At 47.5% G+C, this 26,872-nt stretch overlaps 2 protein-coding genes across 2 annotated transcripts in view; both read left to right on the plus strand.

Moving 5' to 3' along the window:
• LOC138581058 (uncharacterized) overlaps positions 1 to 26,872 on the plus strand; it is a 471,910-nt gene that overhangs the window by 60,670 nt on the left and 384,368 nt on the right. The window contains 2 exon segments of the mRNA XM_069652139.1: positions 15,221 to 15,783; positions 18,770 to 19,037. Of these exon segments, the coding sequence (XP_069508240.1) occupies positions 15,221 to 15,783; positions 18,770 to 19,037 (831 nt within the window).
• LOC138564764 (zinc finger protein 154-like) overlaps positions 1 to 26,872 on the plus strand; it is a 139,174-nt gene that overhangs the window by 14,333 nt on the left and 97,969 nt on the right. The gene's annotated exons all lie outside the window — the stretch shown is intronic.

Here is a 26,872-nt window from a genome sequence, read left to right on the forward strand (position 1 = left end):
AACAACAACCAACCCCAACTAAAGCCAGTTATAAATTGAGGGAAAACAAAGTACAATTACCCATAGCAAGTGACATAACTAGGTTATGCAGTGATAGTAAATCGTATGCCCAAAAGAGCCCAACCCCAATACAACACTCCTCTCTTATCAATACCCCGGCTCTTTGAGGGAAGCCAAGACCAGGCGCCAGAATTTACCCAGGAGCACCACAAGCACAAGGATCAAAGGCATACAGTCCGCAGTCTACTAAGGCAGTAGGTGGATGCTTGTGAGCTCGATCCGGCGCACAGTGTGACTTTGCCCCCAACACCAGGGCCCGTAGAACCTACTGTGCTCGGGGTGAGAGTTTTGCAAATCCATGGGAATGGAGTCCTAGGCTACGACGCCCCGCACCGCACACCGCGAACAGCAAACAGTACTTGGCTCGTACTAGGTGCGCGGGGAAATGGCTTTTTGAAGGAGATCAGAAGACGTCACTCCTCCAGGGGGGGGTAGGGCCACCTCGAACGGAAAATACCTTCAAAGTAATAGAAAATGGGTGTTAGACACACGGAGTATCCAACCGGAGTGCCAACACAAAACAGCAGGCCACACAACTGCAGTGGCACACAACTTCGGTCGGCTCCAGACATAAAGTACAGAGCGCACAATCACCTCAGAGTCAGGCAGGCTGGTGTTACCAGCTAAAACGTCCTCCCAAGGCAAAGTCAATGCCGCAGCACCAGAGCTGCTCTGGCCAAACGAGGCTGTAGAGCGGTGGCGGCAGCAATTCCCAGCTGTTCCCAGTGATCCAAAAGCGGGGTAGCAGCGAGCAGCAGGCAGCAAACAGTACTTGGCTCGTACTTGGTGCGCCAACAACATGGGACTGAAACAGCGCTGATCGACCTTATGGCATAAATGGACACTCTTAGAGACAATGGTAAAGCCGCTCTAGTATTACTCCTCGACCTATCCGCGATGTTTGATTTAGCAGACCATAAAATCAGACCATAAAATCCTTTAACCACTTGGATTCAGCAGCCCACTTCTCGCAAGAAGCGATAGGCTGGATACAATCACTCCTAAACAACAGGACCATGCATGTTTTTTCTACCTCAGCATCTGTTGACCCTGTTCACATCACATGCGGGGTACCTCAGAGATCATGTGTTTCCCCCACTCTGTACAACGTTTTCACGAAGCCCCTTTTCGACGATCTCAATGGTCTTGGTATCACCTACACCAACTATGATATGATATGGCATTTGTAACGCGCCTATGCACAAGTGTTTCACTATGCGGCTGATACCCAGATCCTCATACCGCTGATGGGAGATTAGGACAAGGATTGGCCTTTGTGATTAGGATGTACATCATCATTCAGGCATGGATGAGCTCTCGCGGTCTATGCCAGAAGGATGACAAGATTGAGCTCATAATCCTTGGCACCATCCACAATATCAACAAACTCGGTCACAACTACATGAGCTTTATCATAGATGGTAACACCATTAAAGTAGCTAAAGAAGTCAAAACTCTAGGCTTGTACCAAGACGCGACTCTCTACTTCAACAAACCTGTCAGCTCCATGGCCTCCTCAACAGCCTCGACATGTACATTAATTAGAGCAGCCAAACCCTTCCTCTCTACTAACAGCTGCACCACCCTGGCCAGAGCCTTCATTTTGTCAACACTGGATTACTGTAATGCCCTATACCTAGGAGCTAACAAATACATCACTAACAAAATACAGATTTTACAAAATAACTCTCTCAGAGCAGCACCGAGCATCCCCAAAAAAGAACATATCTCTGACATAAGGAGAGCTAACAACTGGCTCACCACAACGGGCAAAAATGTCACTAAAAGTAGCCTCACAGTGTGAAAACAAAATCAAAATATCGAGGCTAAGTACCCCAAAAGGAAATACACCGAACACGGGTTACAAAGGAACATACAAAGATCTTTATTTTATACTGAACAGTTTTCCAAGAAAAGTAACAGATAGCTATCGGCCCTCAGTACAACACAACGAACTCCAGCATGGTTCAGTGTGCTTAGTGAGAGATGCTGTACATTAGAATTCGTTGCTCTTTTATACCATTTGCGAACATGATGTCCAACCCTACTTCGGGTTAATATTCCTCTAATACATTACTGATCTAGGGTTCATGCCGAGTTTGCGCCACTATATGCATAGTTATTGCCTTTAATACATTCGCCAACAAGCCTACACGGTAACAGTATTATTTAGGATTTCTCATAAAGGTCTTCTCAAACATTAATACAATGTAGTTAAACAAGTGTTCTTAGTTCAGTATTTGGATACATTGTTCTTAACGTATGCTTGTGGATTTGTTTCATTGCACGAGTAATCTTTTACACACAGGTCAGCGAAGGACAAGGTCTCAGTTCACGACCCCAACAAGTGGCCTGCAGGCAAGTGTCAAAAATGGCACTCTGCCAAGAGTGGCACAGGGTACCCAGGTAGGTTTTGGGTGGCTGTGCTGAGGTAAGGTAGCAGATAAGCACACACAGCAAGAAGTTCAACAAGAAAGAAGAGTAGGATACAGTAGCTGTGAGATAAAAGGGGCAAAAGATACAAAGGTACAAACAAACTGGATTCCCTCTTGGGGTGTATGCTGAAATGGGAAAGAGTGTTCCACAAACCTTAGGAAACTCCAGCCTTCTGCACAGATTGCTATAACAGAGGCCCACGCTGTATGCTCATGGCTGGGAACAACAGCAGTGGGTGTCTGTAACACTTAAAACGCGACAAAGGAAGGGGCAGAGGTTGCATGCCGGAAACCAACAGGCAAGCTCTGTACAAAGGGATTACATAAGACACATGAGAAGACAAGAACAGAAATATCCAGCGAAAAGGAAGTCAATGAGCAATCTAGCAAAAGGAAATTAAGGAAAGGCAGTTAGACTGAAATAGATAACCTGAGGTGGAGTACAGAGGACTCAAGGAAGAGAGCAAGGAGCAGCAGTCAGGAAAACAGAAGGGCTGCAAAGTAGGAAGCAGGTCTGCAGTCAAGAGTGGCACAAGGTGCAGGCAAACTGTATTGGACTGCGGAGGACTGTAGTAGGCTGAAAGGCAGGGAGTCCAGAAGAACAGGACAGAGAGAGATTAGTAGTAGGCGACAGACAGAGAGCCCAAAAGAATAGGGCCGCTAGAGGAGCAGGGCTGTAGGCAGCGAAGAGGTGCAGGCTGCAAGGTAGGGAGCCCAGGGAACAAGGGCTTGGAGACAGCAGAAGGTTGCAAGCTGCACGGTAGGGAGCCCCAGAGGACAAGGGCTGTAGGCAGCCGGAGTGAGGCAGGCTGCAGGGCAGGGAGCCCAGAGGACAAGGACGGTAGGCAGCCGGAGTGAGGCAGGCTGCAGGGCAGGGATCCCAGAGGACAAGGATTGTAGGCAGCCGGAGTGAGGCAGGCTGCAAGGCGGGCTGCAGAGGACTAGGACTGTAGGCAGCCGGAGTGAGGTAGGCTGCAGGGCAGGGAGCCCAGAGGACAAGGACTGTGGGCAGCCGGGGTGAGGCAGGCTGCAGGGCAAGGAGCCCAGAGGAGCAGGGCAGCAAGGAGTGAGCCCAGAGGAGCAGGGCCGCTGACAGTAGAGGGCTGCAGAGGATTGTAATAGGCTGCAAGGCAGGAAGTCCAGAGGACAAGGGCTGTAGGTAGAAGGCAGCGGAGCGTGATTGGCTGCAAGGCAGTGAGCCCAGAAAGGGCACTGGAACAAAACAGGATAATGCAGCAGCAGGAACAGCATAATAAGTAAAGGGTGAAGGCAAACAGGAGTGGGGAGAACTCAAGATGCAAGACACTGTGCTCCTGCAGGCAGCTGCTTATATACAGCCCTGCCCTGTTCTGAGGCAGGCTAATTGACAGCACCTGTAGCAGCACACCTGAAGACAATCTGCCTCCTCCCTCTCTGGTCCTGAGCAGGTGGAAGCAGAACTGGCCGCTAGGGCTTCTGGGGATTGTGGTCCCAATAACGATGAATGAGAATAGCCAGAAATTGAGGACTGCAGCCAGGTGCATTATGGTAAATGTAGTTAATTGAATAAAATAAGAAAGAACCAAAGTTGAGCAAATGGAAATAAAAGACCAAGGCGTGAAAAGGAGTTGTTCAAGGAGTATTAGGAGGATAAATGAGTACCAAGTAGTCCATGATGGTTGCCAATGCGTGCGCCAGCGGCGCGTGCATGACAGCAAGTTACATATTAAATACACACAGAGATCAAGACGGCCATGTTGTATTTCAGAATGACATCGTCCACCATTTTAACTCACAGTGACTTTACAAAGAGAACTTAAAATGGCGGCTTACATTGATTCTAAGGTCAGGACCTTGCAACACGGTTTTCTTCGCAAGTGGCTTATAAGCAGCTTGGCGTAGGCCAATATACACATATTCGTTGCAATAGGAGGTACGATATAATTTCCCGTTTGACAAACCCTCCTTTTGGCCTATGCCAAGTGCTAAACTACTTCTGATCTTCTTGCAAATAACTCCATGCATCATTGTCCATGCACCCTGAATCGCTGGCAGAAATATCTATTGCCAACAGGTCATTTGCTAAAATGTCTTTTAACACGTATTCCTTGGAAGTTTTATCTGGGGCATACACTTTATGTCCTATTGTACCTATCGCTTGTGCGCAACATCCCCCTAGCATCGAACATATACTAGGTAGACACTGGATACAACAACAAAGCAACAACAGAATTCCCAAAATGATCAGTAGGACCGAAAGTATCTTCCAACCCCAAGATCGCAAGAAGTCCCAGAACCAAGCGCTAAGATCCCAGTTTCCCTCGGGAACATGCACTTCTGAACTGAGGACGTGCAGATTCTGTATTGCCTTGAAGATAGTTGGGGAGGAATCTGGCACAAAAACACAACAAGCTGACCCCACTAATTTACACACTCCACCACGTTCAGCCAGAATGACATCTAATGCCATCCGGTTCTGAAGCGCTACTAGTCTTATCGCTTTCTGTTCTAATGTCATATTATAGAGTATGTCAGTGGTCCGGTTGATGGTTCTCTCCAGTACTCTCGCTAGTCTTTTGATATCTTTGGAATTCGCTATCTGTCCCCACATTGGCACAAATGATTTTGCTACATCTCCCAAGACCTGTGCTGGAGTGTCACCATTCTCGTCCCGCCGTGGACGAGCCTTTCAAACCTCTACTGTACTAGCTATAAATACCCCAGATACCCCAGATAACAGGATCCCTAAATAACAGGTTCCCTGCCAATCCCTGGGCAACCATGGAAATGCTACATTACCGCAAACAAAGTAGACAAATTTGCAACGTTGGTACAACCTCTAAAATCTCCCATTGACTGAGTACCATTCCTCTGTATGCAAAAAGGAACTGAAACGGGGCTATGGCTAACAGTGTAAGAAGGAGGCATGGCATCCTTATTGCCTATTGGAGCCATCTTAAAGGAAATCAAAGATTGGAAAGGACGAGACAGTCTGTCAGAAGGCCTAATAGAAGCAACGTTGAGCTTACTCCTATTTGCGAAAAGCGAGCATCCCACGGGAGTCGGAACACGTTTCTCAAAGCTATTCAAATTAGTACCATCAAAGTTCCCCGAGATGCTATTGTTCCAACGGCCAGAGAACAGTGCTCTAAGAGAAGCATAACAAGCAGTTGTCATAGGTAACGGATGAATATACCAACTTAGCCCCTTATCCCCGTGTTACGGTAAATGTGAGCAGACCCAACAGTTGGACTTATTAAAAAATGGCATGCGTGATATTCATGAGAACACAGCAATACGTTTTTGGGGCCCAGGTACTTTGTCCATTATCCCGGTTGGTCACACAATCATTTACAAGTCCCATACCAGTGGTAGCGGTGGCAGGCATTGTAGTCTTCAAACGGAAACCCCCCAATGTTCGTTGCTAGCGACCTCCCCGCCGCGTGACTTCTTAGTCCTTCCACAACCCTCGCCAACAGAATCCTCTTTCTCAAATTTGGGCAAAAACAAGCCCTCGATGATCCTTTCCTTCTTCAAATGCACAGCCGAACCGTGCCGTAAGTCTATCAGATGCACAGCAAAACCGTGCCGTAAGTCTATTTTCTTGGATGCAGATTGTACCTTGCTTTTCCCGGTACTGATTGATCCGGAAACAATGTGTCGTCACTTCCCGTTTGAAGCAATGTATCAGAAACAAGTGAAGATGCCGAATTTGAAACAGCAGTTTCTGGAAGCAAAACTTTTGGAGAGTGTGGAGACAAAATGGCAGGTTTCCCAAGCCTCACGGGCTCAGAAAGATTCTCCGATACACTCTCAGCGCTATCTACTGCTTTGGAATCATTGGTTGCAGCGTTAGCGAGGGGTTCTGTTTCTTCTGTATCGTGTGGCACTGGGTGAGGAAGTTTCTTGACGTGCAACGCGTGGATCCAGTTCTTTCTGCCAGAATCCTGCACCGCTGTCTGTGTGACCAACAGGACCTGAAATGGGCCCCACCAGCGAGGTGCAAGGCAGGAAGAGCGCTCAAATGCCTTAATGAGCACCCAGTTCCCAGGCCGAATGCTGTGCCCCGGGCCCTCGTATCGCACAGGTAAAGCGTCTCGCACCTGGTGATAAATCAAATACAGGTTTTTAGTCGACTGGCTGCAATAATCTGCAAGTAATACATTTTAAACATTTCTCAAAGATCTACATTTAGGAAGGTTCCAGATATTGGCCGGTCTCCCCATTACCACCTCAAATGTAGAGAGCCCAGTCTTAGTTTGAGGGGTTGTACGCATGGCTAATAACACGATCGGTAAGGCGTCCGGCCATTTTAATTTAGTGCCAGCACACGTCTTAGCAAGCTTGTTCTTGATGATACTATTGTGTCTTTCTACTAGTCCGGCGCTCTGAGTGTGTCTGGCCGAGTGGAACCGTTTGTCGATCTGTAATGCCGCACATATCTGCAGAATTACAGCAGCGACAAAATGTGGACCATTGTCCGACCAGATGACTCTTGGTAGTCCGAACCGCGGGAAGTATTCTTTTAACATGGTTTTTGCAGTAGTCATGGCTGTAGCATCTTTGACAGGGAAAGCCTCAACCCATTTACTAAAAGCACAGATAACCACTAATACGTACTTCATATGATTACACTGTTCCATTTCAATAAAGTCGAAATGGATGACTTCGAAGGGGACAGAGGGTGGCCCAAAACTTCCCCTTGGAGTTGCTGTCCTCTTTCCCACATTATGTTGTAGGCAAATCATGCAGTCCTGAACATAGCTCTGGGCAATTTTCGAAATTTTGTCATTTGCCCAAACTTTCTCTAACATTTTCGTGACTTTCTGGGCACATATATGCGTAGGACAATGGGCCATGACGACCATCATCATTACTTAAGCATCAGGGAGTAGCCATTTCCCTTCAACTATGTCCACCCAACACACGTCATCATCGAGTTTCTCCAAGCCTTCAGCCCACCTCTTGGATTCTTCTAAGGTGGCATCGGCTTGGATATCCCATACAGACCCCACACCCTCGTCCATTGCATAGGCATTTAAAGTCTCCCTTGAAACATACATCTCCGTAAAGAGATCAGTAGCAGTTTGTCTAGCTATCTGATCAGCGAAAGCATTCCCTTTTCCTATGTCACCTGTAATCTTTCAATGTGCTGCACATTTTATGATGGCTAACTGAGTAGGGAGCGCAAGCGCTGAGAGCAGTTGTACTATTAGGGAGCCATGTTGGATTTTGGTGCCATGTGAAGTTAACCCTCTCTCTGACCAAAGTCTCCCAAAGTTGTGAACCACCCCAAAGGCATGCTGACTATCAGTATATATGTTTACTGTAAGACCTTCGGAAAGTTCACAAGCTCGGGTCAATGCTATAATCTCTGCAGCCTGCGCGGAGTTATGCGTGATTCTATTGGTTTCTACAACCGTGCTTAATGTGGTGATTGCATAAGCAGCTGTGGATGTACCATCCAGAAGTTTGAAGCAGGAGCCATCACAAAACAGCTCTCCTTGCGGATTATTCAAAGGAGTATCCTTCAAATCAATTCTACCCTTTGTCTCTTATTCGGTAGTATACAAACAGTCATGTGACTCTTCATCGCCGCAAGCAGTACCTTGCGGGAAAGGTAGGAGTTCAGCCGGATTAAGAACACAACACCTCTTAATTTGGATGTGAGGAGCAAACAAGATCAATTCATATCACGCCAACCGTGCGGAAGTGAGGTGTTGCGTTTGGGTTCGGTTCAGTAGAACATCTACAGAGTGAGGCACCATCAGGGTTAGATCATGGCCCAGGACCATTCCCTCACTCTGTTTTACAGACGCAGCAGCGACAGCTCGCAAACATCTTGGCAAAGCGCATGCTACAGGATCAAGGGCGGATGAAAAGTAACCGCACGGCCTATTCTTCCCTCCATGTTCCTGCATTAATACAGCCAAAGCACATCCATCACATTCATGCACAAACAACACAATGGCCTTTTCATAGTTTGGTGTGCCCAAAACTGGTGCTGAGCATAATGCAGTCTTGAGCAAGTCAAACGATTGCTGGTGTTCCGCGTTCCATGGCAATGGCGAAGAAATGCCCTTCTTTGTCAAAGCCAACATCGGTTTGACCACTAGTGAAAAATGTGGGATCCACAACCTACAGTAAGAAGCCATTCCTAACAAGGCTCTAACTTCCTTCTGTGTATTTGGGACAGACATGCCAGAAATGTGTTTTTATTCTTTCAGGTGTCAATCTTCTTCCCTCCTTTGACAGAAGATAGCCTAAATAGGCGACCTCCTGGCAACAATATTGAAACTTTTTAAGCGAAGCTTTGTGACCATCTTTAGCTAGATGAATAAGCAACAACACATTGCCCTCCGTACAGGCGCTCAGCAGCTAAAAGCAGGTCATCAATATACTGAAGCAATGTACAAGTAGAGGGCAGTTCAAGGGTATCAAGCTGTTCTTTCAAAGCCCTACTGTAAATGCCAGGACTCTCTGTGTAACCTTGAGGTGCAAGAGTAAATGTGAACGAGCGTCTCCCTAAGGTGAGCGCGAACAAGTATCTACTATCCTTGTGTATAGGAATACTAAAGAAAGCATTCTTCAGGTCCACAACACTAAAGTAAGTAGCTGTAGCTGTAGCTGGAATCATTGGGCCTCATTACACGGTAGGCGGTAAGGGTTTACCGGTACCAGTTTTTTACCGGTACCGGTAAATCCTTACCGCCTTACTACAAGGTCCCTTTGCGTGTTGGGGATTTTAACGCCTGCTTTTTGCAGGCATTAAAAACCAACCCGCAAAGGGACCCAGGGAGCTAATTACGGTACCGCAATTTGCGGTGCCGTAATTAGCGCCGTCCCCATTCCCATTATGCCCTATGGGGCAAAAATGAGAATGGGGAAGGGCAATGGTGGAAGGGGGAATTACCGCACCTCCAACCTTGGAATGGGGCGGTAATTCACCTTTAGCGGGGCTGGTATTTTACCAGCATGAACCATGACGCTAATTGCGCCATGGTTCACCGCCTACCGTGTAATGAGGCCTATTGTCAATATTGTCGTCACATCAGGCACAATTGGAAATTGCGGAGCGACGACTTTATTAATGGCACGTAAATCAATTATGAAACGGAATAGAATTGCATTATCGCCTTTCTTGTACACGGGTAAAATCGGACTATTGCACAAACTTCCTGAAATTTCCTCAATCACCCTGCGATGCACAAAATCGGAAACAATGCATTTCAAAGCTCGCTCGCCCTCAACTGAAATCTTATACTGGGGAATGCGTGGCAGCTCAATTCCATGTTTCAAGACTATCTTAACAGGCTCAATCAGCAAAACACCGACATCATTGTCGTCAACAGCCCATAAGCACTCTGGTACATCACTGAATTCTGGTGGCAAAGGTCTAGTTAAGAATTGAGAGACAGAAAGTTGCTGTGGTAAAATCGTCAAGCGCACTCCATCGGAAGAACAATAAATGATTGCATTTAATTCTTTCAATAGATTTAAACCCAGCAAATTCTTTCCACAATTTGAAGTCAAAAGGAATGGACAGTGGTCCGTAAAGGGACCCAAAGAAATAGGTACCGGAGAAACTGGACTAACAACTGGTGTGCCAGAAAACCCTACAGAAACATTAGTTTGCCCTGACAGTGGAATGTTTGGAACCCGTGAATGATCAATGGAACACGTCTGTGCTCCAGTATCTATCAAAACTGATGTTTCCTATTTCCTACTACCATTTCAATGTAGGGACCTTTCTGATTGACGGGAATAGGTGTAGGTTCTAAACCCTGCTTCGGGCAATCCTAACGAAACAGAATATCATCAAAAGGAAGCTCTTCAGATAGATATGCAGCAGAAGGATGATCAAATATGTTCCTAGTATCCACACTTGGAGTCTGATTATCCTGTGAGAAAGGTTGCTGAGGATCCTGTGCAAACTGACCTCTACCAGGGCCCCCTACACCCGGGCGACCTCTGGATCGTCTACCCATATTCCCAAATGTGTTATTCGACCTCTGTCGAAGGACGGGGCATTGTGCACGCCAATGACCCTCTGGTCCACAATAGGCACACTGGTTAATGTTCACAGGACTCAAGGGCACATTCCCTTGTGGAACATACTGACCTCTAATCTGCAAACTACCCCCTCTGATGCCTCTAACAATTTGCTGTAATAATACTTTAGTCTTTAAATCACCTTTTCGTTTTTCAACTCTATCTTTTTAATTGTTGACACGATTCTCGTAGTACTGAGCCATGTGCAGTACATCTGATTGGGACTTCGCCTGCCAAGCGCTCTCAAAAGACATCATTTGTGACTGGATGTCGGGCAGCAATCCACGCACAAATTTGTCCACAAATAATCTTTTCCCAGACTCTTGTGCCTAAGTCTTGTCTGCTGAAATCCGAGAATACCTGTTCAAACCGATTAAAGAACTCAGTAGCACCCTCAGACTTCCCTTGGACACAGGCCGTAAGTTTGTCCCAAATAATTCTTTTCTCAGGAATTATGGTTTTCAATTTTGCAACAATTCTATCAGGCAAAGTTAGTATCACCTGGGGCGGTCTTTCACCAGCTGGCCTTTCTCCATCGAATCTAGTCATGTTCGCCCATGTATCTCCCAACCCTGGTACGTCGTCTATAGTCCTAACTTGTTTCCATAAATCTACGGGCAGGAGTACAGGAAATAACAAATCAATATCACCTAGGGTGAACACTGAAGACTGCAAGACGGACTCTATTTCTTTATGGAATCCTGTCGGATTTTTCCTAATATCAGGAATAGATTGTCTAATAGTATTCACTTCCTGTCTCGAGAACGGGACGTGAACAAACTGCGATACATAATGCGCAGGAATGTTCACAGCGACTACCCGCCGCAGCATCGGCCGCAATCTCAACCTTCGGGACAAATGTCGGAGGAACCTCTCTCATAGGCAACTGAGAAGTAGGCAACTCCGAACGCTTACTAAGCAACAGAGCTAAGTCGAGCGCTAAAGCAGTCGAAGAAGTGTCAAGTGAAAAAGCTCTCTTATAACTACTCATTTACTCTGTGGGACAACTAGTTTTTCTCTTTACACAATCATCCTGTAGGTACTCTATCATTACCTGTATCACTTTCCTCTGCATTTCTGGCGTATACTGACTGTTTGTGTCATATACCTCAACTGGAGTTATCAACATATCTGAAATCCATCTAAGCGAGTCTTTCGTACAAATTCGTGCTTCCTCAGATATCGATTTTCGACAAGGAAGGAACCGTTTCTGTACATACATACTTCCCCCTCGTCATCCTCATTCTGTAACTTTTCCAACTCCTTTCTATACTCAAATAACCTCTCGACATGCTCATTAACCTTCTACACATTGTCTCTTGAAAACGCTAAAGTATTTAGATCCCTTAACCCTTGCGGGAGATCTGTATTATTTAATTTGCCCCACATTACACATAAATGAATCCCTAAACCTTCAATAAAAACATTTTTCTCAGGAAAATTATCCATATTAAAATGTGTGGCAAAAACATTAGCTTGATCATCTCTCTCCATACAATGCTTAGCCCATGCAATCAAATCCTGTTTCTTCTCTGGCGGTACAGTATTGCGGGTGACAACCCCTGACCCTGCACCCTAATCGGCTACAAGGGGCACAAGACCACTTGGAAGAGGTGGAGCAGGCAAATTCAATGGAGGTAGTGTTACTGGTGCAATAGGAAGGGGTGGAGGAATAGGTGGAGGAACAGTAACTGGAGGAAGAGGAGCTTAAGGAGGAGCAGGAACAACAGGAAGAGACAAAGCAGCAGGAAGAGGAACATACAGAGGTGGCACAGAGGCACCAGGCCTTCGCTCATTTAACAATTTGTTGATGAATTTGTCAGAAACATGAAGGTCTTTAGAAGGATACATTTTCTGAATTCCAAGTGAGAAAGCCCTATCCATATTCCTAGTCGACTCAGAATGTTTATCTTGGTCATATAATAATGCTTTTTCGGCGTTCGTCTTATGACGGCGTGCATGTTTTTCTCTACTCTTAAGTTGCTGAAACGCTTCTTTTTTCCAATTCTGCAAAACATCGAATGCTGCAGGTCCAGCCTTTTTCTTTAATAGAATTGGCTCTAAATACTCAATACAAGGGATTTCAAAACTACCATTGGTTGGCCACTGAAGTTCGGAGGCATGCCTGGTTTGTCTGTGCCAAATATCATTAAACACTATACTTCCAATGCTATGCTTACAGTGCATAGTACATGCCGGCGACCCCTCCTGTGGTGCTGGACGGCTAAATTCCAAAGATTGTCTATCACTGCGGAACAACGCCCTGAAGCAGGTAGACAATTTCCCAGGCATATCAAATTATTGGTGTTACCTGGTCAATAATTGTGTCTGCAGATACAATACAATACAATATATCAAATTATCAGGATATTTAAGAATCGGGTCACGACCCACCTGATCAGTCCTAAGGAGGTCCGATCGGATTACAAAGAATCTTACCTAACTAATCTTACCTCGTGTTTGGTGATTTCGGAAAATCTGCCCGCCTCGATAAGTGGACCCTCGTCAAGATGCCGTCTCGGACCACAAGCCAATCGTCCAGGGATCGGGTCGTGCAGCACTGCTCAGGTGTCGTGTCTCGTTCAGAAGGGGCCCCTTATTTTGTCACACCGTCCGATCCCAACCTTCGACAATCCGGCATCAATCTTGAGGGTCTCTATTCGGGTGCCAACTGTGAAAACAAAATCAAAATATCGAGGCTGAGTACCCCAAAAGGAAATAGACCGAACACGGGTTACAAATGAACATACAAAGATCTTTATTTTATACTGAACAATTTTCCAAGAAAAGTAACAGATAGCTTTCGGCCCTCAGTACAACACAACAAACTCCAGCGTGGTTCATTGTGCTTAGTGAGAGACGCTGTACATTAAAATTTGTTGCTCTTTGATACCATTTGTGAACATGATGTCTAACCCTACTTCGGGTTAATATTCCTCTAATACATTACTGATCTAGGGTTCATGCTGAGTTCGCACCACTATATGCATAGGGATTGCCTTTAATACAATCGCCAACAAGCCTACACGGTAACAGTATTATTTAGGATTTCTCATAAAGGTCTTCTCAAACATTAATACAATGTAGTTAAACAAGTGTTCTTAGTTCAGTATTTGGATACATTGTTCTTAACATATGCTTGTGGATTTGTTTCATTGCACGAGCAATCCTTTACACACAGGTCAGCGAAGGACAAGGTCTCAGTTCACGACCCCAACAAGTGGCCTGCAGGCAACTTACATATTAATTACACACAGAGGTCAAGACGGCCATGTTGTATTTCGGAATGACTTTGTCCAACATTTTAACTCACAGGGTGACTTTACAAAGAGAACCTAAGATGGCGGAATGACCTAAAATGGCGGCTTACATTGATTCTAAGGTCAGGACCTTACAACACGGTTTTCTTCGCAAGTGGCTTATAAGCAGCTTGGCATAGGCCAATATACACATATTCGTTGCAATAGGGAGTACGATATAATTTCCCGTTTGACAACAGGGTGTGGCTAGGCAGCAAGCCATGCGGTTGTGCTAGCTGTGACCTCCGTGACATGGCGCCCGAAATGCTGTAATATCAGTGTCTAATAGCATGATCTCTGAGTGATTTTGTGATATTCTGGCTGTCTGTGATATGAGGATGCCAGCGGACGAACATCCGGGGGGAATAGTGGCCGCGAAGTGAAGGAACCTGGACCTCCGCCCCGATCCCTTTGTAAGCAAAATGGCAGAGCGCGCGAACAAAGCTACGGAGCATCCGCCCGACTGCAACATACAAGCGGACCGCCTGCTGAAGCAGTAAGCCCAGCTCCCATTCCCCCGACCCCACAGAAGCTTGTTTCCCTGGAAAGTAGCGCTTCTCTGTCCTGCAGCCAAATGTGAGACTGGAGACCGGAATGCAGCGTGACGGAGATGAACGCACTGACCGGACTGAGCGCCGAAGATAACGGTTACAGACGGCGGACAACCCGGTCCTGAAGCGGAGGGCCCGAGGTTGTCCATTATATCGAGTGGAGGGCTGTCCCCGGACCCCGCTTGGGGATCGGACGCTGATGGCAAGCTGAAGCCGGAGGAGGAGACTCATAGGTGCAGGCGGAGCTGGTGGCCCTCGGGCTGCCGACCTGGACTCATGCTGCATTGAGAGCAGAAGGGGCTCCATGCCTGTGGCGAGATTCGCTATGAGCCTGGTGAACTGTGATCCTGCTGCACAGGGAGTGCGGTAGTCACGATGGTGTGGAGCGCCCAGAGCCTATCCCTCACAAGCAACAAATTCGGCAGAAGATAGCACTGAGACTGGAGCGGTGAGTCCTCAGAGATGGGGTCCGGAGTGACATATCAAAGGGGCAGTATAACGAGGCCTCATGAGTAAGAGCTAGAACCAGGACTGCACCCCATTTTGGCCCCTTGAACGCGTGCTGCAGTGGAGGCAAATTAAATACTGTAAGGCTCCCCATAACTACGACGCTGTCATTATTTAGCCCTCAATATTTCAGCTCCCATCTGTAGAGGGTCCACCCATGCAGAGGCCCTTAGCGGGGAAGTTTGCCTCCCGAAATCATATGGGCCAAAATAAGCTAAGGACTTAAACTGACCCACAACGCCTGCATTAAGACAGCCTCCCCCCACCCACCCCTCCAGAAGACGGCTGGATTGCCTGGGAGGGTCTTGGCTATAATTCACCCATCATCTGCTAACAGCCTGTACTAGCTCTACCTCCCTGCGAGCAGAACGGGAGGCTATCGTCGGCTGGAACTCCTCAGAGCTTGGGAGGCTGGCAATGCCAAAAGCGGTGGGAAGGCAGAAATCCCACGGCATCAAACCCTTCTTAACAGCCCAACTAGCAATCGATACCCGAATGCAAACAATTGGGGCAGACATCCACCACGCCCCTATGTCGCCAAAACCTGCAGAAATGGCGTTCTCCAGGACTGATTTTGAAGAGATGCTGAAATCCCTCAAACAAGATATCACTCAAGAAATTAAAATGGAGATTAAGACCTCCAAGGACTCTCTGGCCCGATCTCTCGCCGACTTAACTTCACACTTTGGAGGCCTTGAAGCAAGGGTCAACAAGTTAGAAAACGTAACATGTAAACAGATGCATGAACACGAGATTCTTACAGAGAGGGTGCGGACCATTGAAGAACACCTGGAAGATATATGGGCTAAACAAGCCGACCTTGAAAATAGATCACAAAGGAATAATGTGCATCTCCGAAGAGTCCCGCGGCAACTGTCGGATCAGGATTTGCCAGACTATGTGAGCGCGCTGTTCAGGTTCCTACTAGGCCTCTCGTCCTCGGAGGCGCTGACCCTGGACAGAACCCATTGTGTCTATTGCTCCGCCCAGCAGAGGAGGAACCTACTCCCAGACGTCCTGACCAGAGTACATTTCTTTCGCCAGAAAGAAGAGATCATGGCGGCAGCCAGGAAAGCGGAATCAATACAGTTCCGAGGAGCAACGTTAAAGCTGTTTTAGGATGTCTCCCCATAAACTTTAGCGAGTCAGAGACGCCTGCAAAGAGTAACGGCCTGGCTTCAAGACCAAAAGATTCATTATCGTTGGGGCTTCCATGCAGCTTGATCTTCGATCTTCACAATCAGCACCATATAATCTCCTCAGAAGACGACGCAAAGGATCTGATGGTCGGAGCAAAGGCTAACGCCCTCTCAGAGCCACCTGCGCAAGATCCACCAAATCCAGACCTCATCCCCATGCCGAGAGACAAGCGAAGAATGCCCAAGGGGTGGCAGCGATTGGTGCATACCCCATACCAAGAAACGGAAACCAGGGAGAATAAGGGGGCACAGCAGACACTGATTGGCCCCGACTTGACACCTGGAGAGAGTTGCCAGGAAGCTGATTGAATACTGATTGAAAACCTTGGGACGTGTTGCTAACCAGAAATACCCGGCAAAGCCAATTCCAGTGAATCCCACATGGTTATGTTAAAACTGCTGAAGTAGAGGATGGAGTACCTCAGAGAGAGGTGCCAAACCCCACCCACCTTTACAACTGAACCTTGGGTCAGGGGAGAGAACCCCCATTATGCGGATTAGACTTGCGCCCTACTGCTCGAACCTAACCTGTGCTTGCGGGGAGCTTAGGCGATGCAACGGGTCCCTGGGCGCTGTTTCACTCTACTGGGACCAGGAACCGCAGCCCGCTGAGCGCCCTCCACCATCTCAGTACTTGCCCAAGCCTGGTAACTCTATAATCGGGCGATTTTTCACTGAAGGCCAGGGCATTACCCACCCAGGGGCAGATGCTGAGGCCGTGTTCACGCTTTGAAGAAGAACGCCACACTGCACGCCAGATGCTACCTGTTATCTATGGAGATCAATTCTTACAGAATAGTATGTTGGGCGCCCTAAGCAGATTGCGACCATTCTGTTGACGGTTTTCTTGATGTTGGTTAAAGAAAGTGGGCCATTACGAGCCTTACTTGGGCTGGCTTACGTTCCTTTATTTCTGAAATTTACCTTTTTTATGTTGCTGTTTTTCAGACGCACCATCGCTGGGACTGATTATGTTTTCGTTCATGCCTTGCCACCTAGAAGTCACAGAGCAGTTCTTGGGTCTCGGCGGGAATCCCTACTTGGCCATCCTGCTATCCGCATAAGATATGTTGTGTTATCATACCTATGCAAGATGTGATGGAGGGATCTGGGGAGGTTTGGGGTCTGAGAGGGCTCTGTTTCTGGGAGAAACAATGTCTTCTAACGTAGCACAATAACCTGAGCGACCTTAGAATGGCGACCCCAGATGTCAAATGCATTACCCTTAACGTCCAGGGCCTAAACTCCCCCTAAAGCGTAATGCTCTGTTTCATAGGCTAGCAACGCTTGACGCATCGTTACTGATCCTTCAGGAACCCCACCTTCTACCCACGGACAAATTTCATCTTAATAATAAGCTCTATCCCATGAAATTCTTTGCCTCAAGTGGATCGAAGAAGCAAGGGGTCGCCATTCTGGTGCGCAAGGGTATTCCCCTAAAAGCACTGAAGATGGTGCGGGATGTGGAGGGAAGGTTTCCCTTAGTAGTGTCAGTGCTGTGAGGACGCATGATTACACTGGTTTCGCTATACGCTCCAAATGCTAAACAGGACTTATTCAATGCGTTGCTGTCTAAGACCCTGACAGAACATGCAGAGGGGGAACTAATCCTGGGCGGGGACTTCAACGCTGTTGTTAACCCGTTAGTGGACAAGACGCTGGCCCCAACCCCCACGGATAAAAAGAACTTCCTAGCCCTCACTACATTATTGCAGGAGCATTCCCTAATAGAGATCTGGTGGTTTCTCCACCAGGAAGAGCGAGATGACACTTATTTCTCAGGGGTTTATAAGGGCTTCTCCAGGCTAGATATGTTTTTTCTGTCCGATACGCTTATTTCTCAAGTGATAGACGGCGAAATTCTCCCAGAAGCTCTATCTGATCACTCTCCTGTGAGACTAATACTCTCCCCCATTCAGGGACCCCCACCTCGAAAGCCAGTCTGCTGATTAGACAACCTCTTGCTGGAAGATCCCCTGATTCGAACTCACATAGCTGAAACTGTAGGCTTCTACTTTAGAGAAAATGACACTGGCAATGTGGGGTTCGACTTGGTGTGGGATGCCGGTAAGATAGTAATTAGAGGGCACCTTATTAAACAAGCTGCTCAGAGGGGGGAAGCCAGAAGGGCAGTACAGGCCCAACTGGAGGGAGAAACTCATAGACTTGAGGTTATACATAAAGAGAAGGGATACTGACGTTCTTTGAGGGACCTACGTATAGAGAGGAAAGCGCTTGAGTCACATCACACAGCGAGGGCAGCACATTATATGATGCGCTCAAAACAGTACTTCTATACGAAGGGGAACAAAGCCAACATACTACTGGCAGCCAAACTGAAAAAGCAATTGAAACGTAACAGAATAGATACCTTGCAAGACAGGATGGGCAGCTATGTTTCTTCAGAGGAGGGTAAACTATGCATTGTTGAGCAGTTTTTTGTTGAGCAGGCAGCCCCTAATGTCGGCGACCCACGTGCCACGGAAGAATTCATAACAAACGCCCAAGTTCCACGAGCCCTTAGAGACCCCTTAGAGGAACCAATAACTGTACAGGAATTTGAGAGTGTGATTAAAATGCTACCTCTAGGGACAGCCCCGGGCCCTGATGGGTTCGCGAACAAATTTGACAAAGTTTTTAGTGGCGAGCTGGTGCCCCATCTCACGAAGCTTTTCAACTCCTTGTAGGAGGCAGGATCTGTCACTCAGACAATGACAGAGTCGGCTATGACTTTGATCTTAAAGCCGGGAAAAGATCCCACGGAGTGCACGTCCTACCGGCCGATTGCTTTACTCAACACTGATACGAAGATTTTTAGTAAGGTCATCATGCGGCGGCTAGGGGAGATCCTACCGCTAATAATTGACGGAGACCAAACTGGGTTTATACAAGGCCGGTCAGCTCATAACATTCGCAGAGCAGTGGACCTGGTGGCCCTGGCCCCTGGACTCCCAGGTACTTTGTCACTCCTGACAGCATGTCATGGGAATATCTAGGGCGAGTGTTGAAGGGATTCGGCTTCGGCCCGATGTTTTCCAGTCTGATCCTGTGTGCGGGCTAACTCACAGTGGACCAATCTGATAACCCAGGGAAGAGGAACTCGGCAGGGTTGTCCTCTGTCCCCATTAGTGTTTGCAATGGCACTGGAACCCGTGGCACAGCAGATTCACCTGCACCCAGGGATTCAGGGTTTCGAGGTCAAAGGGCAATGCCACAAAATCGCGCTTTACGCAGATGATGTGCTTTGTTTTCTGAGAGAGGCGCTCAACTCTATCCCCACCCTCATGGAGTTGCTGGACCAATTCGCAGCGATCTCCGGTTTTACGATAAACACGGTTTATAGATAAAGTCGATGGGTATGAGCCTGTTGGAGTCTCTGGCCACCCTTTCCACCCTACAGAATACATATCCTTTCAAATGGAAATCCACACATATCACTTACCTGGGGGTGAACTTGACCCCTACTTACGCTGGCCTGATGAAAGCCAATATCCCCAAACTCTTAAAAGATTCCAAGGATTCCCTACAAAGTTGGGCTGCGCAAGAAATATCTTGGCTTAGGCGAATCAGCGCTATTAAAATGTCCCTTCTCCCGAGATTGCTATATATATTTCACGCCCTACCAATATTGGTGCCAGAATGATATCTTTTAGATTTGCTCTCCCCATGCCCAGGAAAGGTCATTCCACCCAAATTAGTGCTTGCAAACAAAGGTATTTCGAATGGATTGTGTCCATCAACATATTCCACATCTTTGACATGTAATGCCCACAGCTGTGTACTTCGCACATTTTTGAGCAGAGGGCGTCCTGCGTCGGGTCGATGTCCCTCAAAGGCCTCCATTGAGGGCGATGTCACCGGATGTTATAAATAGGATGCACAGTGCCCATAGCCTCAGTTCCGTTTTTCCTGCAAACGTGTTTGCTTCGGAGACTCAGCGTGCCTCATGTGTTCCTCATGAATATGTCTTCTTCTTCGACCCCTCCGACTCTGCGGTCTGGCTTTAAGACTTGCCGGGACTGCAAGTCTAAGATGTCGATTACTGATTTGTTTGCAGTGTCTGGGCGAGAGTCACAACACCGACGACTGTTCCAAATGCCAGTCGCTGACTGCTAAGGCCTTGCAGGAGTGTAAGGGGAAGTTACAGGTAGGTAGGGGTTCCAAACCCAGTAAGTCCCATAAAACTGCTAAGGGGATGTCCACCGACGATTTGAGGGATGACTTGCCTCGTCGGAAGCAGTCCCGGAGTGCTTTCCAGACTCTCTTCTGTCCCGAGGCAGGAGTATTTTCTCCCTCTGGATGATATCTATGAGGATGAGGAGAGGTCAGATCTGGGATTTGACCCTGTTGATCCCGATGTGGCTTCTGTCTTTTCCGGGGATAGTCAGTTGGAAGAGTTAAATCAATCTCTTCATGATGCCAGTGGCTTCCTAAGGTGGAGTTTGGCAGACCTGAGCCTCGGACTCATGCTGAGTCTTCGTATAGGAGAGTGATGGCTAGGGTCACTGAGTATCTTGGTTGGTCTAGTCCTCCGGGAGCTTTTGTTCAGGATGACTTAACTGAAATTGTGGATCAAGGTCCGTCCTCTGACCCGGTGTTACCTTTTAATTTGACGTTGCAGAAAAGGGTGGCGGGTGTGAATCCTTTCAGTCGGGGTTGGACATGGCCGACAGTGTTAGCCGGTCCATGGCTGCGAGCACCGGTGTACACAGATTTGCGGAAGTCGGGTTTTGCTCCGGATGGGCAAGCCCGTCTTTTGAACATGCCCTTTGATAGCGCGGATTTGTTTGGCAGCAAGGCTGACGAGAGCCTGGAGAGGTTGTAGACCTCAAAAGCTGCGGCTAAATCTTTGAACGCAGCTGTGCATCAACCTCTGCCTTTTCATCTTAGGGGACAACAGTGGAGGAGGGGTTCCTTTCGTTACTACTCCTCTTTTGGAAGGACGAGAGGAGCCGCCAGTCAAAGGAGTCAGCGTAAAAGTACCCATGGTGGTCGGGGAAATAGGGGTGCCAGAGCCACTCAGGCAGCTGTCTCTTTGCCTTCAGGTGCTGCCGCAGCCGCTCCAAAACAAGCATGAGGCCATGTTCCATTGTTTGCCGGTTGGGGGCAGACTGTCTCAGCATCTTGAAGAATGGCGAGCTATTACTTCGGATGCGTGGGTTCTGTATACAATAGTCCACAGCTACTGCCTTCCCTTCCTAAAGCAGCCTCATGACAATCCACAAGGGAATCTCTCTTTGAAGCTTCCAGACCCGCTCCTTGTGCAGGAAATCCTGACCCTGCTGGAGAAAGGCACGATAGAACTGGTGCCCGTGGCGGAGAGGAACAAGGGCTGGTAGTCCCCATATTCTTTGATTCTAAACAAAGACGGGGGATAGAGACCCATCCTGCACTTGTGTTGGTTGAACAAACTTCTCAGGAAGGACAAGTTCAAGATGGTCACACTTTCTCAGGTCATCCAGGCCTTTCGACTTCGGATTGGTTGGTGTCTCTGGACCTACAGGATGCTTACTTTCATGTGCCTAGTCATCCCAAGCACAAAAAGTACCTGTGGTTTGCGGCTGGCAGCTTACACTTTCCGTTTCGGGACCTGCCGTTCGGATTGACCTCCGCCCCAAGGGTCTTCACCAAGCTAATGGTGGTGGTGGCTGCGTATCTCAGGCGAGGGGGGGGATTCATGTCTACCCCTACCTGGACGACTGGCAGATCTGTGCGCTTTCTCCCGAGCAAACGATGGATCATCTCAGTCCCACATGCCGCTCCTGACACCTTCCCAACAGCTCCAGTACATTGGGGCTGTATTGGACACGTCCTTGGGGAAGTGATCGCCTCCCAAGGTGCAGATGGTGGACAAATTTCAACCTGATGAAGGGAGAGCCGTTTTGGCAATCATAGCCGGAGGCGACAGTAGTGACGAATGCTTCCCTCACAGGATGGGGAGCTCATGCCGACGATTTGACCGCCATCGGTCGTTGGTCTCCATCTGAGTCCAAACTCCACATCAACCTGTTAGAGCTGAGGGCCATCAGGCTGGCCCTGAAGGATCTTCTGCCGTCTATGCTGGGGAAGAGTGTTCTGATCATAACGGACAACACATTGGTCTTTCGTTACCTCGCCAAAAAAAGGGGGTGGAAGGGTAGGGTCACTCCCGTTAGTGCAGAGAGGCGATGCAGCTCTGTTTCTGTGCTATCCAGCAGGGAATATCACTCTCTGCAGTTCATCTGGCCGGAGAGGAGAATGCAGCGGCAGACGCTCTGAGCAGGCAGAGCACGGTCTCTCACGAGTGGGAGTTGGCTCAGGAAGTCCTTCTGGAGATCTTCGCCCTTTGGGGAACCCCGCAAGTGGATCTCTTCGCGACTGGTGCCAACCGGAGGTGCGAGTGATTCTGCTTAAGAGAATTTCTTCCGAGAGGAGCCTTAGGAGATGCATTTGTCGTGGATTGGTCATTCCCACTTATGTATGCGTTTCCTACGGTCCCCCTCATTCCTCATGTGCTAAGGAGGTTGCAGAGGTTTCGGATCACACATGATCCTCGTTGCTCTGGATTGGGCCAGCAGAGCGTGGTACCCGGACATTCTAGAAATGTCCATCTACCTCCCACACCGTCTTCACTACCGAGAGGATTTTTTTCTCTCTCTCTCTCTCTCTCACGAGGGGGTGATTTTCGCCGGGTCGGGTTGGGTCCGAGGTCGGGTTTTCCATCTAAAGGTCAAGTTTCTCAACCTTCACGCTTCTTATCTGAAAGGTTGAGATATAAGGATTGGGACCTCCCGGATGACGTGATGGAGGTGTTGCTTTCGGCCAGAAGGCCAGCAACAAAATCCATGTATCACTGGCGTAAGTTTTGCGACTGGTGCATAGTACTAGATGTTGATCCTTTTCAGTGTTCCATTCCCCTGGTTCTGTCTTTCTTGCTTTCTTTGGCCCACAGGGACCTTCAAGTAGGTACCATTAAAGGTTTCCTGGCGGCGCTGTCTATCTTTAAGCGCTTGTCTGAAGAATGTTCTTATATTAAGATTCCTTTGATTTCCCCATTTCTAAAAGGCCTCACTAATGTGTTCCCGCCGTCCCCGTTTCAGGTGCAGGTTTGGGATCTGAATTTGGTCTTCAAATTCCTGATAGGTGCTCCGTTTGAACTTTTGCACTCTTGTCCTTTGAGACCGTTTTCTTTCAAGACGGTGTTCTCGCAAAGTGAGTGAATTGCAGGCACTTTCATCTAAGCCGCCCTTTACTGTGTTCCACAAGGATGGGGTTGTACTGAGGGTACGTCCTTCCTTTCTACCTAAGGTAGTGTCTGAGTTTCATTTAAGCCAGAAAGTGGTACTTCCGTCTTTCTATCCTCCTCCTACTCATCCTGTTAAGGAAGAGGAGCGACTCCATAGGTTGGACCCTAGGAGAGCTCTGAGCTTTTATATTTCTAGGATGTCCAGGGTCAGAGTGGACGATGAACTGTTTGTGGGGTATGCTGGACACCGATTGGGCCAGGCTGTTACCAAACAGACCTTGTTCAGGTGGATTATCCTCACCATTACTGAATGTTACCGATTGGCTGGCAAGGACCCTCCTGAGGGGTTTCAAGCTCACCCCACTAGGGGCGTGGCTACACCCACAGCCCTGCAGCTGGGAGTTCCTATTAGGAATATTTTGACGCAGCAACATGGGCTTCTATCCACACCTTTGTCAAACAATACTCCCTGGATACACTTCATGGTCAAGATATGTCCTTGGTAAGGCGGTTCTTTATTCTGCCATCTGATTGGTAATTCTAAATTCTTTTCTCTCCTCCATTTGCTGGTACTGCTTTGGGAGTCTGTCGAAGATGTGGAATATGTTGGAGGACACAATCCATTCGAAGAAAAAGTTACTTACCAACTGGTAACGTTCTTTCGACTGGATGTTCCTCCATAGTATTCCACATCACCCTCCCAGCCTGCTCCTCTGGAGAATTTCCCATGCTATTGCAGCTTGCGTTCACTCAAGGCTATGTGCAGTCAAACTGGCATTGTGTACGAGCATGTCGCACGTTATGGAGGAAAAAACATAAACTGATGCTACGGGTGCCGTGCGTCCTATTTATAACATCCGGTGACGTCGCCCTCGACGGAGGTCTTCGAGGGACATCGACTGAATGCAGGACTCCCACTGCTGAAAAAATTCCAAAGCAGCACAGCTGTGGACATTACATGTCAAAGATGTGGAATACTTTGGAGGAACATCCAGTCGAAAGAAGGTTACCAGTTTGTAAGTAACTTGTTCTTTTGCTCCATTCTTTGCCCGTTTTGTTGATTTCTTCCTTTTTTTGGAAACTAGTGCCTACTTCAATAAAGGCGGTTACGGTCACTCCCATTGTGAAAGGGCCCTTTTTGTCTCTAAGCTTTTGAAATTGCTCTGCTTTAAGACGATCAATGACCAACGTGAACTCCAACAAAAAAAAAGCGTTGTTGTTGGTGTAGAATTAATGGTTAGATGGCATAATGGAGATGCTAGTCTTTTGTATACTAACCCATGCAGATTTATGATTGTCTTTTGTACTTGTGAAAATGATGTTGTAATTTATGTTTTTTAACACCACAACTTGCAATTAGGAAACTGTTTTTGTGAAATATATATACTCAGTTTCTTTTGCGAGAACTAGAATATTTTGAGTATTGCTTATGCCTGTTGTCACACGTCAACTTTTCTGTCATTGTTTTGGGCCTAAAAACTGGTGAAATACAGGAAAAGGAGGTAGTCTGTTATTCCTATATATATCACGTTGCTTTCACCCTACTATATCACAGACCCCTCAACAGCAAGAAATGTGGGTGTGACCTGTTGGATACCGCCTCTTTTCAACAGGCAGCCAATGAAGGCCCCTTAGGTGGCTGGTAACCTGGTCTTTCCTGGGGATGTTGCATTTTACTCTAACAGCATTGTTTTGGATTGTCGTGAATTTTGGTGCTTTAAAACACAATTCTGTTGTATAAAGCTCCTTACAAGCGATCAGTAAATAAATAAATCTGCACATACGTCTTCCTTGCCCCACTTGGAAGAGCCTTACAATAGTCCAGGCGAGGCATGATGATCGCGCTGACTACATTTTCGCAATTCTTGCACGAGACCAGTGGATTTATTTGGCGGAGCACTTTTACGGTGGTAATGGGAGTTTTTAACAGCATTATTGACATGGGCCTCGGAGTTCAGTGATGCCTCCAGCACTGTGCCGAGTGTCGAGTGTCTTGACGTTTTCCACCAGTGGTGGAATAAGGCAGTTGCCTACTTCAAAGGATATGAGGGATGGGAGATGGGAGACACTGTAGGGTTGGCATTGGAGGTCTTGAGTGAGTTTAGCATACAACAGCGTTCTTCCAATCAGTAACAAGGGGTGGAGAGGAAGTTGGTGATGTTAGATGTCATGTTAGAAGCCGAAGGATGCTGTGAGTATATCCGTGAAGGTGTCTAGGGTTATGAGGAGTGGACCGAAGACTGACTCGTGCGGGAAGGCGCTCGGCAAAGTTATTAGAATTCCAGGAGATGGAGAAGGAGTGATGCCAGAGATAAGGGGCCATCCATTTGAGGGAATTATCCTTCAAGCCAATGGAGGGAGGGATGCTCTGTGATGTCAAAAGCAGCAGAGAGATAGAGTAGTATAGAGGAGAGGTGGGAGTGGTGAGCACTGGTACGATAGTAAAACACATGAGTTAGAGCAGTTTCATAAAAGTTTCTGCTGTGGAATCCATATCGGATGGGGTCCACAGGGCGTTTACCTTGAGGTAACTGATAGTGCTGTTAAGATACTCAAGGATTCTGGAGTGGTCGGTCCGAACTGAGATGGGTCAGTAGAATGAGGATTGTTGAGGTACTGTGTAGGTTTTATTCAAGATGGGGCTGGCAGTGCCTACCTTGTAGCAGGCTGAGAAGAGGCCAGTTGGCAGAGAGAGGTTAAGGTTGTAGTTTATTGAGCGTAAGAGGATCAATAGGAGCATAGGATAGGTTGGCCGGGTGGAGGATGGTTTTTAGTTCAGTAGGAGAGACGCAGGCAGGTGGGTGAGGGAAGTTTGGGTGTGAAAGAGAGTGGAGAGGAGGCATACGGGAGGAATAGAAGTGTGTGCCTGAGAAGTAGAAGCAAAGACATTTGCAGAGGTGATATGAACAGGAGTATAAAACTTTCATTGCCTACTTTACATAGTCGCTAGGAGTCAATTCTCACTAGCTAATGGTGAATGTACATTTTGACGCCTGTTATGGGAACCGGTTTGGGAGCAAGCATATTCTTGTGTCTTAAACATCTTGCGATGGTGGGGGACAAGAGTTTGAGTTTATAGTTGAAATGTTTTGCAGTCAGGCAATGCTGAGAGCAAGGATAGGGTCTGTATATGCAGTGAAGAAAACAGGGGAGCAAGCTTTGCGCCAGGTGTGTAACTTGAGGTGCATGGCTGTCCTCAGCTATTGGATGGCAGGAGAGATCCATGGACTGGGTGAGGGCGAAATGGAAAGAAGGAGCAGACTGGATAATGAATGTCATAATAGGTTGGCAAAGCAGCATTGAATAAAACTAAAAGAACACCTGGGAAGGTATTCCCACAACCATGACGGAGTTAGATGGACACAATTGGAATACAACCAGACACAAACAAAACCTTTAGCTATAGACAACAGGCCTTTGTCATGTTGGTTAAGTTGAGGTCACACATTGTGACAACTGGGTCATTGGCTGAGAGTTTCAAGTAGTATGTAAAGGTCAGTGAAAAAGAGATTGAGGGTATCTGGGGTGTGGTTGAGGAGTACGATGGTGAGATGGGTTGCAGCAA

This window comes from Ambystoma mexicanum, chromosome 1p, assembly GCF_040938575.1.
Source record: "Ambystoma mexicanum isolate Mex_15411 chromosome 1p, UKY_AmexF1_1, whole genome shotgun sequence".
NCBI classification, from domain to species: domain Eukaryota; kingdom Metazoa; phylum Chordata; class Amphibia; order Caudata; family Ambystomatidae; genus Ambystoma; species Ambystoma mexicanum.